This window comes from Mauremys reevesii, linkage group 9 (assembly GCF_016161935.1).
Source record: "Mauremys reevesii isolate NIE-2019 linkage group 9, ASM1616193v1, whole genome shotgun sequence".
NCBI lineage: Eukaryota > Metazoa > Chordata > Testudines > Geoemydidae > Mauremys > Mauremys reevesii.
In genome coordinates this window covers 1374591-1387975 of record NC_052631.1, presented here as the reverse complement: position 1 = coordinate 1387975, position 13385 = coordinate 1374591, and the positions used below count along the sequence as shown (strand labels likewise).

At 43.8% G+C, this 13385-nt stretch overlaps 1 protein-coding gene across 5 annotated transcripts in view; it reads right to left on the bottom strand.

Moving 5' to 3' along the window:
• ATP13A3 (ATPase 13A3) overlaps positions 1-13385 on the bottom strand; it is a 95914-nt gene that overhangs the window by 21931 nt on the left and 60598 nt on the right. For 4 of the 5 annotated variants that reach the window (XM_039487266.1, XM_039487264.1, XM_039487267.1 and 1 more), the window contains 8 exons: positions 9352-9509; positions 8400-8588; positions 7144-7205; positions 6210-6360; positions 5584-5700; positions 4449-4466; positions 4180-4333; positions 3971-4091 (listed from right to left, as the gene is read on the bottom strand). In XM_039487266.1, coding sequence (XP_039343200.1) covers positions 3971-4091; positions 4180-4333; positions 4449-4466; positions 5584-5700; positions 6210-6360; positions 7144-7205; positions 8400-8588; positions 9352-9509 — 970 coding nt within the window. The remainder of the gene's footprint in view (positions 1-3970; positions 4092-4179; positions 4334-4448; positions 4467-5583; positions 5701-6209; positions 6361-7143; positions 7206-8399; positions 8589-9351; positions 9510-13385) is intronic. The other variant, XM_039487265.1, reaches the window with a different exon arrangement.

The following is a 13385-nucleotide window of genomic DNA, read 5'->3' as shown; positions in this document are numbered from 1 at the left end:
AAGAGATGGGAAAACTCAAATTACTTCTTGCCAAAGGTAAGCAGCGACTACTGCTAGACCCTTTGAGAACATCCTTGGGGCCGAACAGAGACCAAAAGGAAGTACTCGATATTGAAAATGATCCTGGCCCACAGTGTTTCCTCTGTGCGGGATGTATTGCTGTAGGGAAATAGGTGTCCTTAGACTGAGCGCCAAAAAACAATTCTCCTGCTTCTAGAGAAGGGATAAGAACTGCCAGAGTCACCATCCTGAACTTTTGAGACTTTACAAATTTGTTGAGTCACCTTAGTTCTAAGATTGGTCTCAACTCTCTGTCCTTCTCTGGCATGAGAAAATACTTTGAGTAAAACCCTTCCCCTCCCCCGTGAGGGGATGGGACCAGTTCTGTCGCTCCTAAATGATGGAGCGAGAATACCTCTTGACTCTGTATAGTCTTGTAAGCGGGGTCCCCGAAGAGGGAGGGAGCGAGGGACATGAAGCAGATGATGCAGCCTGATGTTATAACCTCCACGACTCACTTGTCTGTTTTAATATGCTGCCAGCCCTGTTGGAGATGGGAAAGATCCAAAAGCGATGGCAAAAGTTTGCAGCTTGCAAACTAGAGGTGAGGGAGGAGTCAACCCTCAACCAACCCAAACTGTTGTTTCAATGATAACTGGGTACTCACTGAAGGGGCTGGGATGCTCTTTGCCTCTGGAATTTGTCTCTTTCTAAAGAGTTCAGTGATTCTGTGAAATCCAGAGAACTGGGCTCGGCACAGTCTCTGTGCAGTCTGAGACCTGCTAAATCTCTTCTTGTTCCTAGGAGTGTATATACCAAGAGACATCAATGTGGCCCGTAGTCCTTCCGTGTGTGCAGAAACTTGTACATAGTTCCCAAGAAGAGCTTCTATCAAACTGCAACTCCTCAACAGTATTCTGAAGCTTTCCTGGGAACCCTGACAGCTGGAGCCACAATGCCCATTGCATGACAACTGCTTTGGAGATGGTTCTGGTGGCAGTGTCTGGGCCATGTAAGGACACTTGGAGAAAGGCTCCAGCTAATAATTGACCCTCCTTAATGATGGCCTGGAAGTGCTTTCTATGCTCCTGTGGAAGATGATCAATAAAGACTGCAAAACTGACTGATAGTTTAAAATCTGAAATTGGAAGGTCACGGATGAATTGGCCTTTTGGCCAAAAAGGTCTAATCTCTTCTGGTCATTATCATAAGGAGTAGACCTGGAGTAATACTGGTTACCCTGCTCATTTATGGCATCCATCACCAGGGAATTAGATGGGGGATGGGAAAAAAAATTCTGAGTCCCTGGGGAGGACATAATATTTCTTATCTGCTTGTTTACCAGTTTGTGGGATAGTGGCAGGAGTTTGCCACACAGTCTTTACTGGATCCAGAAGCACTTCATTAATGGGTAGCACAATTCAGGTGGGCGTTGCCAACTGTAGAATGTCCAGGAGTTTGTGCTGTGAGTCTTTACCCTCCGCAAGAGGTAACTGGAGGGTGTCAGCCATCTTCTTCAGAAGGTCCTGGAACCGGTGAAAACTGTTGGCCATCGATGGTAATGGAAGCATGACTGAATTGTCCGGAGATGAAGACGAAACAGGAGTTTGAGGGGTAGCCTTTGTCTGTCCTGGCCTCTTGTTTTCAAAGGTCTCCTCGTGTTGGGGGTTTGGTGGCGGAGACTGTGTAACTCATCTCCCAGTGCAATGGACCCAGATGTCTGGCAAATTGCTACTTATGCACTGCCCAAGGATCCCAGCATGTCCACTGGTGGGCCCAGATAACGGGGGGGGGATGGTACCCAGGACTGATCCCACCATCCCAGATGTGGGGAAGAATCCTTGTTGAAGAATGGGTTCCTGAAACAATGTGGAGGGAACCCCACACTGAGAGGGGGGGACTGACTGAATGTCTCCTTCATCTTCCTCAATGTCCTCCAATGGGGACCCCCCCAACAGAAAATGGCAGAGAATCCTGTGGTACCCGGAAGCAATGGCAATCCAGACACCAGGGTCTCAGTCCCAAGAGTTGTTTGGTACACATAAGCCGAGGGGACACCAGCTTGCCTACCACTGACACATCCTGGGAGTAGCAGACTTCCTCCTGTGCGAAATGGGTTGAGATTGATGGAGCAGTTGAGCTGGATGGTCCTGTTGATCTGGAGCACGTAAGCTGAGAGGTCGAAGATTGACACCGCAGACATAGCAGGGGACTGAGGCCTTTTGGGAGCCAGCTTCTTGTGGTGGGAGACCTGGGACAAGGTTGAAGGGGCCCTGGGTCTGTCCGGAAACAGATGTATGCAGGGATCTGCTGACCATACTCAGAAGCAGGTTGAAGGGCGCATTCCATCATCGGGAGGTTCAATTTGGTCTCCCAATTCTTCTGTGCTCTAGGGTTTGAGATCCAGGCAAAAGTTACCCTTCTGGAACTCTCCCAAGCAACAGACACACTTGGAGTGGCCGTCACTGACTGGAACAGCCTCCCAACGAGAGAGGCAGTGTTTGAAAACTGGCAAGGCAGGCATGCCAACCAGATCAAATGAGCTCCCCCAAAAAAGGTGGGGAAGGGTGAGGAAAATACCCACAACTCACACTAGTATCTAATATCAGAGGGGTAGCCGTGTTAGTCTGGATCTCTAAAAGCAGCAAAGAGTCCTGCGGCACCTTATAGACTAACAGACGTATTGGAGCGTGAGCTTTCGTGGGTGCCGCAGGATTCGTTGCTGCTTTTACTAGTATCTAATTAATTCTATACTAACAGCAACTAACACTAACTAAACACTAAACTAACTACACATCAACAACAAAATGCCCTGAGGCATGCCAATGGTGGACACACTAGAGCCCGTCTCAGGCAGAGGCAGTAGAGAAGAAATGGAGGGCAGTTTACCCACACAATCCTATATACTTGCAGTGCGCAGCACATGGCTGCATAGACCACATTTGGGCCAAACGTACACTGCTAATGGAAAATCTCCAATCAAGGACTCCAAAGGCATTCGAACACCCGAAGTGTAGCACCCACAGGGACATTACTTGAAGAAGCAGCAGCAGCAGCAGCTTTTTAAAAAATATCCATGTCAAGAAAGTATTTCTCAGGGAAGAAACTAAACTACATTTTGGCTTTACAAAGAGAGCATCTTACGGAATACTTTGAAAGTCATTAGAATTATAGCCAATTTTGTGTCTTTGTTTCAAAGCCACAACTTTAATTATTTTCCCAGGCAGCTTATATGGAAAGGTGCAGGTAATAAATGAGGGTGATCACAAAACTCTGGAGGTTTCTAAATAGACACATGATCTACCATACTTTCATTATTTTCTTCTGTCACTTTTGTGACAGAACAACATGGAAGTATGCAAGACACTGGCGTCTTTCGTGAATGTTCAGTTGCTTCTGTTGATTCTTCCACATCTGAAACATGAAGTCTGATTCTCTACTCTGGTCCATCAGCTTTGAGCTGCTGTAACTCCCTTACTCAAACAGGGTGCAGACCTTGTACAACAGTATGTAGAATCAGGTTCACAATCCTCATTATGTCTTCCATGTTTGGTTGTTGTCAGGAACACCACATCCAGTGACTCTTTAATGGACGTGTTACCTTCTGCTACATAAATATACTTATATTTAAGAAAAAAGTGGGGATTGTCATGTTAATCTGTATCAGATAACGCAACACAACAGTTATGGTACACTGTAGGGTCAGGGCTGTTCCACAGCATGCACTTTATCACCAAAAGACACTTGTTTGCCTTAGGCTTCTCTGCCTAATGTCCAGGATACTAACATCACTGCACAGTACTGCAGGTGAGCAGACACAGAAGAAAGAGCTAGACAGGAGATGTAATTTAGGTAAAACCAAATAAGCAGCCTCAGGCAATTCAAGTAGTACAAAGAATGTAAATAGTGCATGTTTTAGTATGAATTGTCTTAAATATGTTAGTTCTCAATTAAAAGTAGCCCCTCTTACCTGTTAATATTCTGAACTTTGTGCCATGAAAGTTTTGATTCCAATTTTCTGTGAGCAAGGGCAATAACTCTGAAGCCCTGCTTAGTGTAGTCTTCCAAAATGGTTTCAAAATCAACAGGAACTTAAAAAAAAAAAAGGCAATTACTGAATTATTAAAATCTCCCATATCACATCTGAACTCTACGAGAAAAGGCAGTTTATTCCTTTACCTGTTTCTTGTTTACACAAACTGGCAATCACCTCTGGGGCACCTTTCATGAATGCATCCATTCTCTTCTCCCCTAGCACTCTTGCTACTACACACATGCGTTGCAAAGCAGAAGAAAATGGAAACTGACGCACAATTCCAATCTCATAACTGGCCTGTATAATTAATCAGAGACAACAAAGAGGGAGAGTTGCTGGGCATATCTATCCCCTTTATTTTTATTTTTTTAAAAGCCATTTTCTTAGGAAAAGGGAAAATATTCACACTTACCGAGAGCTCAAATAGTTCCTAAAAAAAGACACACAAAAAAATACTTTGTTTCTAACAATCTATTACAGAGCTTCATTTCAAAGCTATATTTCCAGTGCTATTATCAGATATGTATCATATCAGTAATGCATCTGAATAATATGATATGGCAGTTGCATCCACAAGATAGATTTTCAATTTAAACAGCATTGTATTGTAATTAGGCTTAACAAGTTTGATATTAATGACTTGCATTTATATAGTGCCTTTCACCCCAAATGATCCAAACGCACTTCACAAACGTGGTGTAATAGTGAAAGCACGAGCCTGGCATCGATAGATAAAAATTTTATTCCCAGCTTTGCCACAGAGGTGATGTGTGTCCCCGTGCCTCAGTTCTTCCACATGGGGAGAAAACTTGCCCACCTCAGAGGGTGGTGAGGTGTAACTCATTAGAGTTTGAAAAGCATTTGGGGCATGTCTATGCAGCAAAGAAAACCTGCGGCTGGCCCACGCCAGCAAACTCAGGCTCACAGGGCACGGGCTGCAGGGCTGTTTCATTGTTGTGCAGACCTCCAGGCTCAGGCTGGAGTTTGGGTTCTGGGACCCTCCCCGTAGACCCTTAGAGACTCGTGGATTGAAGGTGCTAGAGAATTGCTAAGTATTATTCCTTATTGCTATAAATTCAGCGTTGTTATACGAATTAAAATGCAGAACCCTGTTGTGAAACATGGTATGAGTTTAACAATGCACTCCCAACTCCACTCAACACCTAAGGCCAGGAAGTAAGAAGAGAATATTGCAGCTAATACATGGGGAGCATACAGAGGCAAACTAGTTACCAGGTAAGGATACCTAATTGTTTCAAAAAGCATCATAGTATCTTTAAAACAACCAGAAGTGATCAGAGCATCATCATTCTGATGCATTAATTTGGTGTCAAGGAGTAGTGCCATCTACCCAATCACCATCTCCTGCAATACCTGAGTGCTCCCTATATTTTCCCTTCGAAGTAGCGACCAGTCCTGATCCTGTTTAGGATTAAATCTGCAGGACCACAATACAGAGGAATATGCCTCCACCCTTAACTCCTCTAATGAGCTAAAGAACAAAGTGCATGCAGAACAGAGGTTTATATTTGCTTGAAATTTTGTACCATTTCTTGATTTGTGGCAGGTTTGGATTCTGGAAGAAGCTGTTTTGGAGGTCGAACCACAGTTGGCATTATTCGATTGTGAAGAGCTGTTTCCTCTTCAGTTGCTTCTTCAAGAATCTAAATGAAAACAACAGCTAATTCACTTCTTTCATTAACTAACGTTACATCAGACAATTATATTTCTGAAAACAACAAAAATTCCAGTAGTCACCATCAAGAGCTCTATCTTTCTCGACAGGATTTCTACTGAGAATCAACAATATTAAATATCAATGAAAGAGCAGATAGTCCAAAGTCCCTTCAAAAACTTTAGCTAAAAAAGGGTGCACCCACTGTGCCAGAAACTGACCCACACTCCCAAGACTGGAGAAAGCGCATTAGATATTAAGAATTCTTTCAGTATCAATAATTTAGGTTTTCGTATGAGACATAAGTATTTTTAAAAGATGAGTTTCTGGGTTGACACTCTCCCTGTAGAGTGACACTTCAGTACTGTAGCACATCTGGGAATTTAAATCTTGCAATCTGAGGATGGGTATAACAGATCATATATCATATGACTATGTGACATTTCAGATTACTGCACTTAGAAATGCTGATTCCCTTGAAAGAACCAATGAACTTACCCATCCTATGGCTTCAAACATCTTTAAATCGAGTGGGTCCCCAGAAAGCACTCCTTCAATTTTCGTGAGTGAATGACAAGTTGCCATGCAAGCAACAAACTGAGACGTCACCAGGCTCTCACTGCAAGCTCTCTCTTCCGGAAAAAGGAAACTAACGCAGAAGACAGTAAAGCCAACGAAGTGACGATGTGCTTTGCGCTACAATGATTTATTATGAGATCATTCCCAAGGGTTATATTAGCAGAGCACTGGCTACACAAGTCTTTTGAAGCTTGTCCTTTCCACACAACACAGGGAATGGATTAGGACTCCAGGCTGGGATTTACAGTAGAGCCTAAGGGAGTTAGGCAACCAGCTCCCATTGAATTTCAATGGGATATAGACATATACACCCTTTAGGCTCCTTTGAAACCCCCATTCTCACTATGTAAGTAGTCAACCACCTCTGGTTTGATCACATGTAACTTCACCTGGGGCCTGTCTGCACAGGAAGTAAAACTGGTTGCCTGAATCAAGTTCATGCTAACTCAGATAAAACAGCCTGACCAGCCAGTGACGATAAAGCCAAAACCAAGTGCATAGACCAAGCTCACAAATCACTTTGCATGGTTTGTGTGCTCTGTTCATAATTCCATTGTGGTCCCTCCCCCCCTCAGCTAGCTAACCCACATTTTCGAGCTGTGTCAAAGTGTCATGGATTTTCCACCAAGTTTTAATCACATTTTAATATCTACCCTTTTCTAGTCACTTCTTTTGTGCACATTCAGGAACACAAAAGATCAGTTTCTTTTCTACTTTATGCAAGTTCTTATATCATGCTTATCACCATAGTCTGAATGCCAGTTACATATTTGCTCTCATGTCAATCACACTGTACCAAATAATGAAACCAAACTTCTCTCCCATGCAAATATTGCAACACATTTGTCCTTACCGAGCATTTTCCACTCTTTGGATCCCCCAAAGATCTAAGCCATCTTCAGTAAGTGTGCCAGTCTGCCACAAAAAAACAAATTAATAAAACAGTCAGTGTCAACAGGAAAAGCCTTCAGAGCCGAGGTAGGCTCTGAAAAGGGCCAGTGGATACAGCAGAAATATCAACAGAAAATGAACAAAGTTACACTTGAGCAGTAACTGTTGCACTTTTACTTCCAGACAAAATATAGATTTGATATTTATTAACTGATCTTTACAGAACAAAAGAAGAGCACATTTCCTCATGGATTCTGCAGATAACTGCATATGGCTTTGTGGAAACATTCATTTTGTAAAACAGAATTGTATGACTCTGTCACTGGCCCAGTGCAATGTATTCACTGCTCAGTGTCTGTAATAAGAACAGCAGCTATCTGTGCTCCTGGGGACAGGATGGAACACACAGCCCCTCAACCCTCAATTATGTGAGCTCACAAGGCCTCTACTCTTTGGAAGAGGAAATTCTTAAACTTTTACATAGAATTAATTCTAAGTGAAAAAGACAACAGATGAACAAAGAAGCAACAGCCCAAGCTGGGGAGGGAGGGTTGAAACTAAACTGTTAGCTGTGGCAGTAGTTATTTACACAGAGTTAACACACCATTTTGAATACATCTGCCAAACAGAAATAAAACAGTTGTGCAGACAGTTTAAGGAGTTAGACAAAAATGTAGAGGGGAAAGAAGTTTGGATTAAGTACTAGCTGAAAGGAAGAGGCAAACTAGCTGTGTTTACTTGCACTATTTCTGACTTTTAGTTGTGCCTATTCCTACATAAGGAGCAACCTTAAACATACGAGCTTGGCCTTTCATTTGAAATAAAGTTAAATGAGAAATGTGGCCGAGCTACAAAGTCTGAACCCAAATTTTCCCGAAGCTTGGGGGCCTTCAGACAGTTTCAGTTTGGACCCAATCTCCACACAACACTTATGCTTCTCGGAACTATTGACAAAGTAGCATCTGGAGCTTGGAGAGGAAAATTCCACTCAGATTTTTAACTATTTGCTAGGGTTATTTCTATGTTTACCATCTACCACCAATGAATTCATTTAGGATCTGTAGCTATTGGAATAGAGTTTTTTTATTTTAACAAGTTAGACCTTACATCATGATTATGAATGCCATTGTAGCCACTACTATAACTGCTACTTTTAAAAAACTGCACACAACACTTCCCAGCCAATAACCAGCAAAATATTTTTAAAATGTATCTGACCTTGTCAAAACACACGAGATTCAATTGGCCACAGATATTTATCCTCTGAGGACTGATGCAGAAGATACCAATCTTTTTCAACCGTCTCTGTGCATAAACGATTCCAGCAGTCATTGCAGCAGGAAGTGCAGGCGGTACAGTGATGGTTATAATGTCAAGAGACTCAATGATTATTATATGAGCAGGAACCTAGAGTTCAAGAGAGTACACTAAGTGAATAACAATCCAGAGCTTATAGGATTCACCAGTCTCTCCTTAGTACATTAAATTTAATGTAGTATTGGGCCACAAATTTCAGAGGTGAAGCTCCTTTCATCTCTTCCTGGATTATCACAGGTAGCTTCTGCTGTGCTCAGAAAGTTAACAATGTTGCCACAACCTTTACTTGCACAATACAATTTTAGCAATCTAGTGCTAAAAGGTTTACATATTTATGCCTCTGATATCTTCCCCCATATATTAGTTGAAAGTCAAAGGTGAGTGAATAATGTGCAACAAATCTAATAAATTTGTATTTTCTATAATCTCACCAAATAATTTCTATGAATGATCCTTGGTATGTAGCTCATTTCTGTGTAATATGTTTTGCCTATGCAATATCTAATTCGTTTTGATTAGATATAAGTCACATGGTATCCTATTTCTTCTTTGGATCACAGTAACTTCTAGAAACAATTTTCTGGTGCAAATGCTTGTGATTAGAAATTCAAATTTCACTTTCCTCTAATATTCCCTTAAATTTTGCTTTTTTGCTGAACATTCCCGTCAGTAAATTTGTCTGCTACAACATTCACGGAAAACAAATGCAGCCATAAAGGTTTCATTTAAAAATTAGACTTAGTATTTGCAGAAAGTTGTCTCGTACAAGCTCATCCAGTTCTACTAACAAAACACCGATCAGCCTCTACAATTAAAATAAATTAGTAGGGTAATGGAGAGATGGTAACCATACCTCATTTAGTATGCTATTGACAACTGTGTAAAGAAACCCAACTCCTGCCACGACCACAAGGAACAGCAGAAACATGTAGGCATCTCTGTAGAGTTTGAAGTCAGTTGGCTTTGGATACAGTATAGAACGAACAAGCTGTCCTTTTGACGTACTAAAGCCTATAATGAGAGGGATTTTAAGGTATCAGATTAAAAGTGCAAACAATGGCAATGTCATACAATGCACCAAAAGCCTTTGAGACTCTAAAATCCTGAGCTAGTCTTGATCCTCGGGTTTTGTAAGTGCTAAACCTATCTGCATGCTGTATCTGCAAATTCTGACTTCTAGAATCAAAGCATTAAAAAGATGAAGAGCAAATTTAGTTTTATCAATGTTTCACTCAGATAGTCTTTATACTTTATCTGCAACCCTGCACATAGAACCGTTATTTACCCTAGAATAACTGGTTCTTCAAGATTTATTGTCCACAAACTCCACTCTAGGCATGCATGGGTTAATAAGCACGTGAGATTGGAGTCTCTTTAAATAGCCGTACCTGTTGGAGCCATGCCTGCGCTCCACCGGCCCTTGTGTCCACCGTAGCTGGAGGTATAATGGGCAGGGTGGCCTCAATAGCCACTCAGTTCCTTAGTCAATGAGAATTCCAAGAGGAAAGGATTCTGAATTAGTGGGGAAGAAGGGGGCCCATGGAATCTGTGTGGACAGCACATCTCAAAGAACCACAGTTACTGCAGAGTAAGTAACTGTTCTTTTTTTCAAGCGACTGCTCACAGAGATTCCACTCTAGAGATGACTGACAAGCAGTTACCTCAAACCTGGAGGTGGGAAATCCTATTTTCAAGGAGTCTTATTTTCAAAGTAACAGCAGAAGAGCCCTGCTGAAGTTGGCCTCCGATATGGATTCTTGAATCAAGGCATAATTAGAGGTAAATGTATGAACTCAGCTCCAGGTAAGCAGCCCTACATATTTCAGATATTGGTGTATTACCCAGGCAAGCACCAGAAGCTGGTGAAATGGACTCTAACGTGACCCAGATGATCCTTGCTCGCTCTCTGATACCAAGTCTTACTACAATCCAAAACCTACTAGATAACCTGAGTGGGAAGAGGTTGCCCTTTAACCCTTTCTGCAAAAGCCAGGAACAGTCTAGGTGAGGCTCTGAATGACTTTGTTCTGTCTGAACAAAAGGGCAATGCCCTCACCACATCTAGCCTTCGAAGCCTTGATTCTCCCAGGGTGGAAGGAGGTTTGGGAAGAAAACTGGTAGATGGATAGATTGAGATGTAAGTCAGACTACCTTAGGAAGGAACTTGGGGTGAGGCCTAGGGATGATCTTCTCCTTGTGACATATGGTGTACGGAGGACCTGTCTTGAGGGTCTGGACTTCTCCCACACTCTTAGTAACAAGTAACAAGCCACAAGAAAGACACCTTTCATGGAAAGATGGTACAAAGAGCAGGTTGCCATAGATTCAAATGGTGGGTCCCCATTAATCCAATGAGGACTAAGCATGGCTTCTTAGAATAGTGTTCATGCCCAGGGAGAACCCGAGGGCCAGGGCTGATAGGCATACTGGAGTGGAGGGCACATAGGAGGATACCAAGATGGAGAGCCCCAAGAGAAACCCTGTCCTTTTTCTGTGTCCTCTGATGGAGTCGTCTCTGGATTCCTATGGAGACCTGTATGGTGGGAAGGAGAGGGGGCTCCACTGTGCTCTGAGTAGGACAATGAAAAAGAGTAGGCCTCCACCAAATGTGGAGCGGAGCTGTCCAGGAATCCATGCTGGATCCGATGAATTAGGGGAAAAAGTCTGGTTGCTTGCACATAACATCGCTGAAGCACTCTAAACAAGAAGACTCTGGGACTGCACGTATAGATGGAAGCCCTTCATGGGACCAGCCAATCTGTGCCGAAATATCCAGCACTGAGACAACCAGTGCTGCAAAGTCCATCGGTACCGTGAAGGTTGTGACTGGCCCTGAAGGAGAGGTGGTGGGTGCTGCAGGTTTCGGCATGGAAGCTGGTGCAAGAGAACATGGCACTAGCACAACGTGACGCTGGTGGTGAAAAGTGCCGTTGCACTCTTTGGAACCAGAATGGGACTACAAGCTGCGACTCTCGGTGAATGAGGCCCCAGGAGAAGTTTTAAGTCTCTTACTCAGGGCTGGTGAGGGAGCCCTGATCCTGGACCCGCCCTGGAGCTGCACTCGTTCCTCCTTCTCTCAGAAGTTACTGAGGTGGTAGGGGAGCGGTGTTGGGTCCATGGGGGGTGGCAGCACTGAAGCTGGAAGCTGAGCCACAGCTGGCTGGTGCTGAAGCAGGATCAGACTGACCCACGCTGAGTTTCTCTGAGGCAGAGGTTGGAGACTCCATTGACTTTTCAAGCAGGAACAGCTTAAGTCTCACCTCCCTGTTTTTAAGAGTCTGTTTGGAGAACAAGAGACAAACAGAGCAGTGCCCTTATGCGCTGTCTCCCAGGGAAAGAAGATAGTGGGAATGCTCAGTATTTATTAATGATCTGGATGATGGGATGGATTGCACCCTCAGCAAGTTCGCAGATGACACTAAACTCGGGGGGAGAGGTAGATAAGCTGGAGGGTAGGGATAGGGTCCAGAGTGACCTAGACAAATTGAAGGATTGGGCCAAAAGAAATCTGATGAGGTTCAACAAAGACAAGTGCAGAGTTCTGCACTTAGGAAGGAAGAATCCCATGCATTGCTACAGGCTGGGGACCGACTGGCTAAGCAGCAGTTCTGCAGAAAAGGACCTGGAGATTACAGTGGACAAGAAGCTGGATATGAGTCAGCGGTGTGCCCTTGTTGCCAAGAAGGCCAACGGCATATTGGGCTGTATTAGTAGGGGCATTGCCAGCAGATTGAGGGACGTGATCATTCCCCTCTATTCGGCACTGGTGAAGCCACATCTGTAGTATTGCGTCCAGTTTTGGTCCCCCCACTACAGAAGGGATTTGGACAAATTGGAGAGAGAGTCCAGCAGAAGGCAACAAAAATGATCAGGGGGCTGGAGCACATGACTTATGAGGAGAGGCTGAGGGAACTGGGATTGTTTAGTCTGCAGAAGAGAAGAACGAGGAGGGATTTGATAGCAGCCTTCAACTACCTGAAGGGGGGTTCCAAAGAAGATGGAGCTCGGCTGTTCTCAGTGGTGGCAGATGAAAGAACAAGGAGCAATGGTCTCAAGTTGCAGTGGGGGAGGTCTAGGTTGGATATTAGGAAACACTATTTCACTAGGTCAGTGGTGAAGCACTGGAATGGGTCACCTAGGGAGGTGGTGGAATCTCCTTCCTTAAAGGTTTTTAAGGCCCGGCTTGACAAAGCCCTGGCTGGGATGATTTAGTTGGGGATTGGTCCTGCTTTGAGCGGGCGGGGGTTGGACTGGGGGCCATTTAGGGAACTAAGGTAAAAATCTATCTGGGGATTGGTCCTGCTTTGAGCAGGGGGTTGGACTAGATGACCTCCTGAGGTCCCTTCCAACCCTGATATTCTATGATTGTATGGGCTTGGCAGAGTCACATAATGGCAGTAACTACGCTAAGACTACATCCTGTGGTTGAGGGATATGGATACCGCAGGGTTCCAGCTCACAGCATTAAAGAAGAACTGAGCGATGGATAAGGCCGCTCTACTCCATGTAGCCCAAGCTACAGCGGTCACAAAAACACATGTGTAGCCACAACAGACACTGCTATTCAAAAGGAATCTGATCTCAGGTATAGGGGGCGTATGTACATCTGGAGTGAAATCTGTGTGGCCACTAACTCAAAGACAATTTGTTAATGCTAAGGGTCTAATCCTGAAAGGTGCTGAGCATCCATAACTCCCTCACATTACTTCTGATACTTAGAACTTCGGGTTGAGATCCCAGTGCCTGATGGGGCAAAAATCAAAACCCTTCAAATTGGAACTGGAGGATGATCATGGCTACCAGTCCTTTTGTACCATTTGCTGCTAGTGCCCTTAGAGTGAGGCTGGTATTTTACATCTCAATATGCATAAGGAACAGTGCGTAACT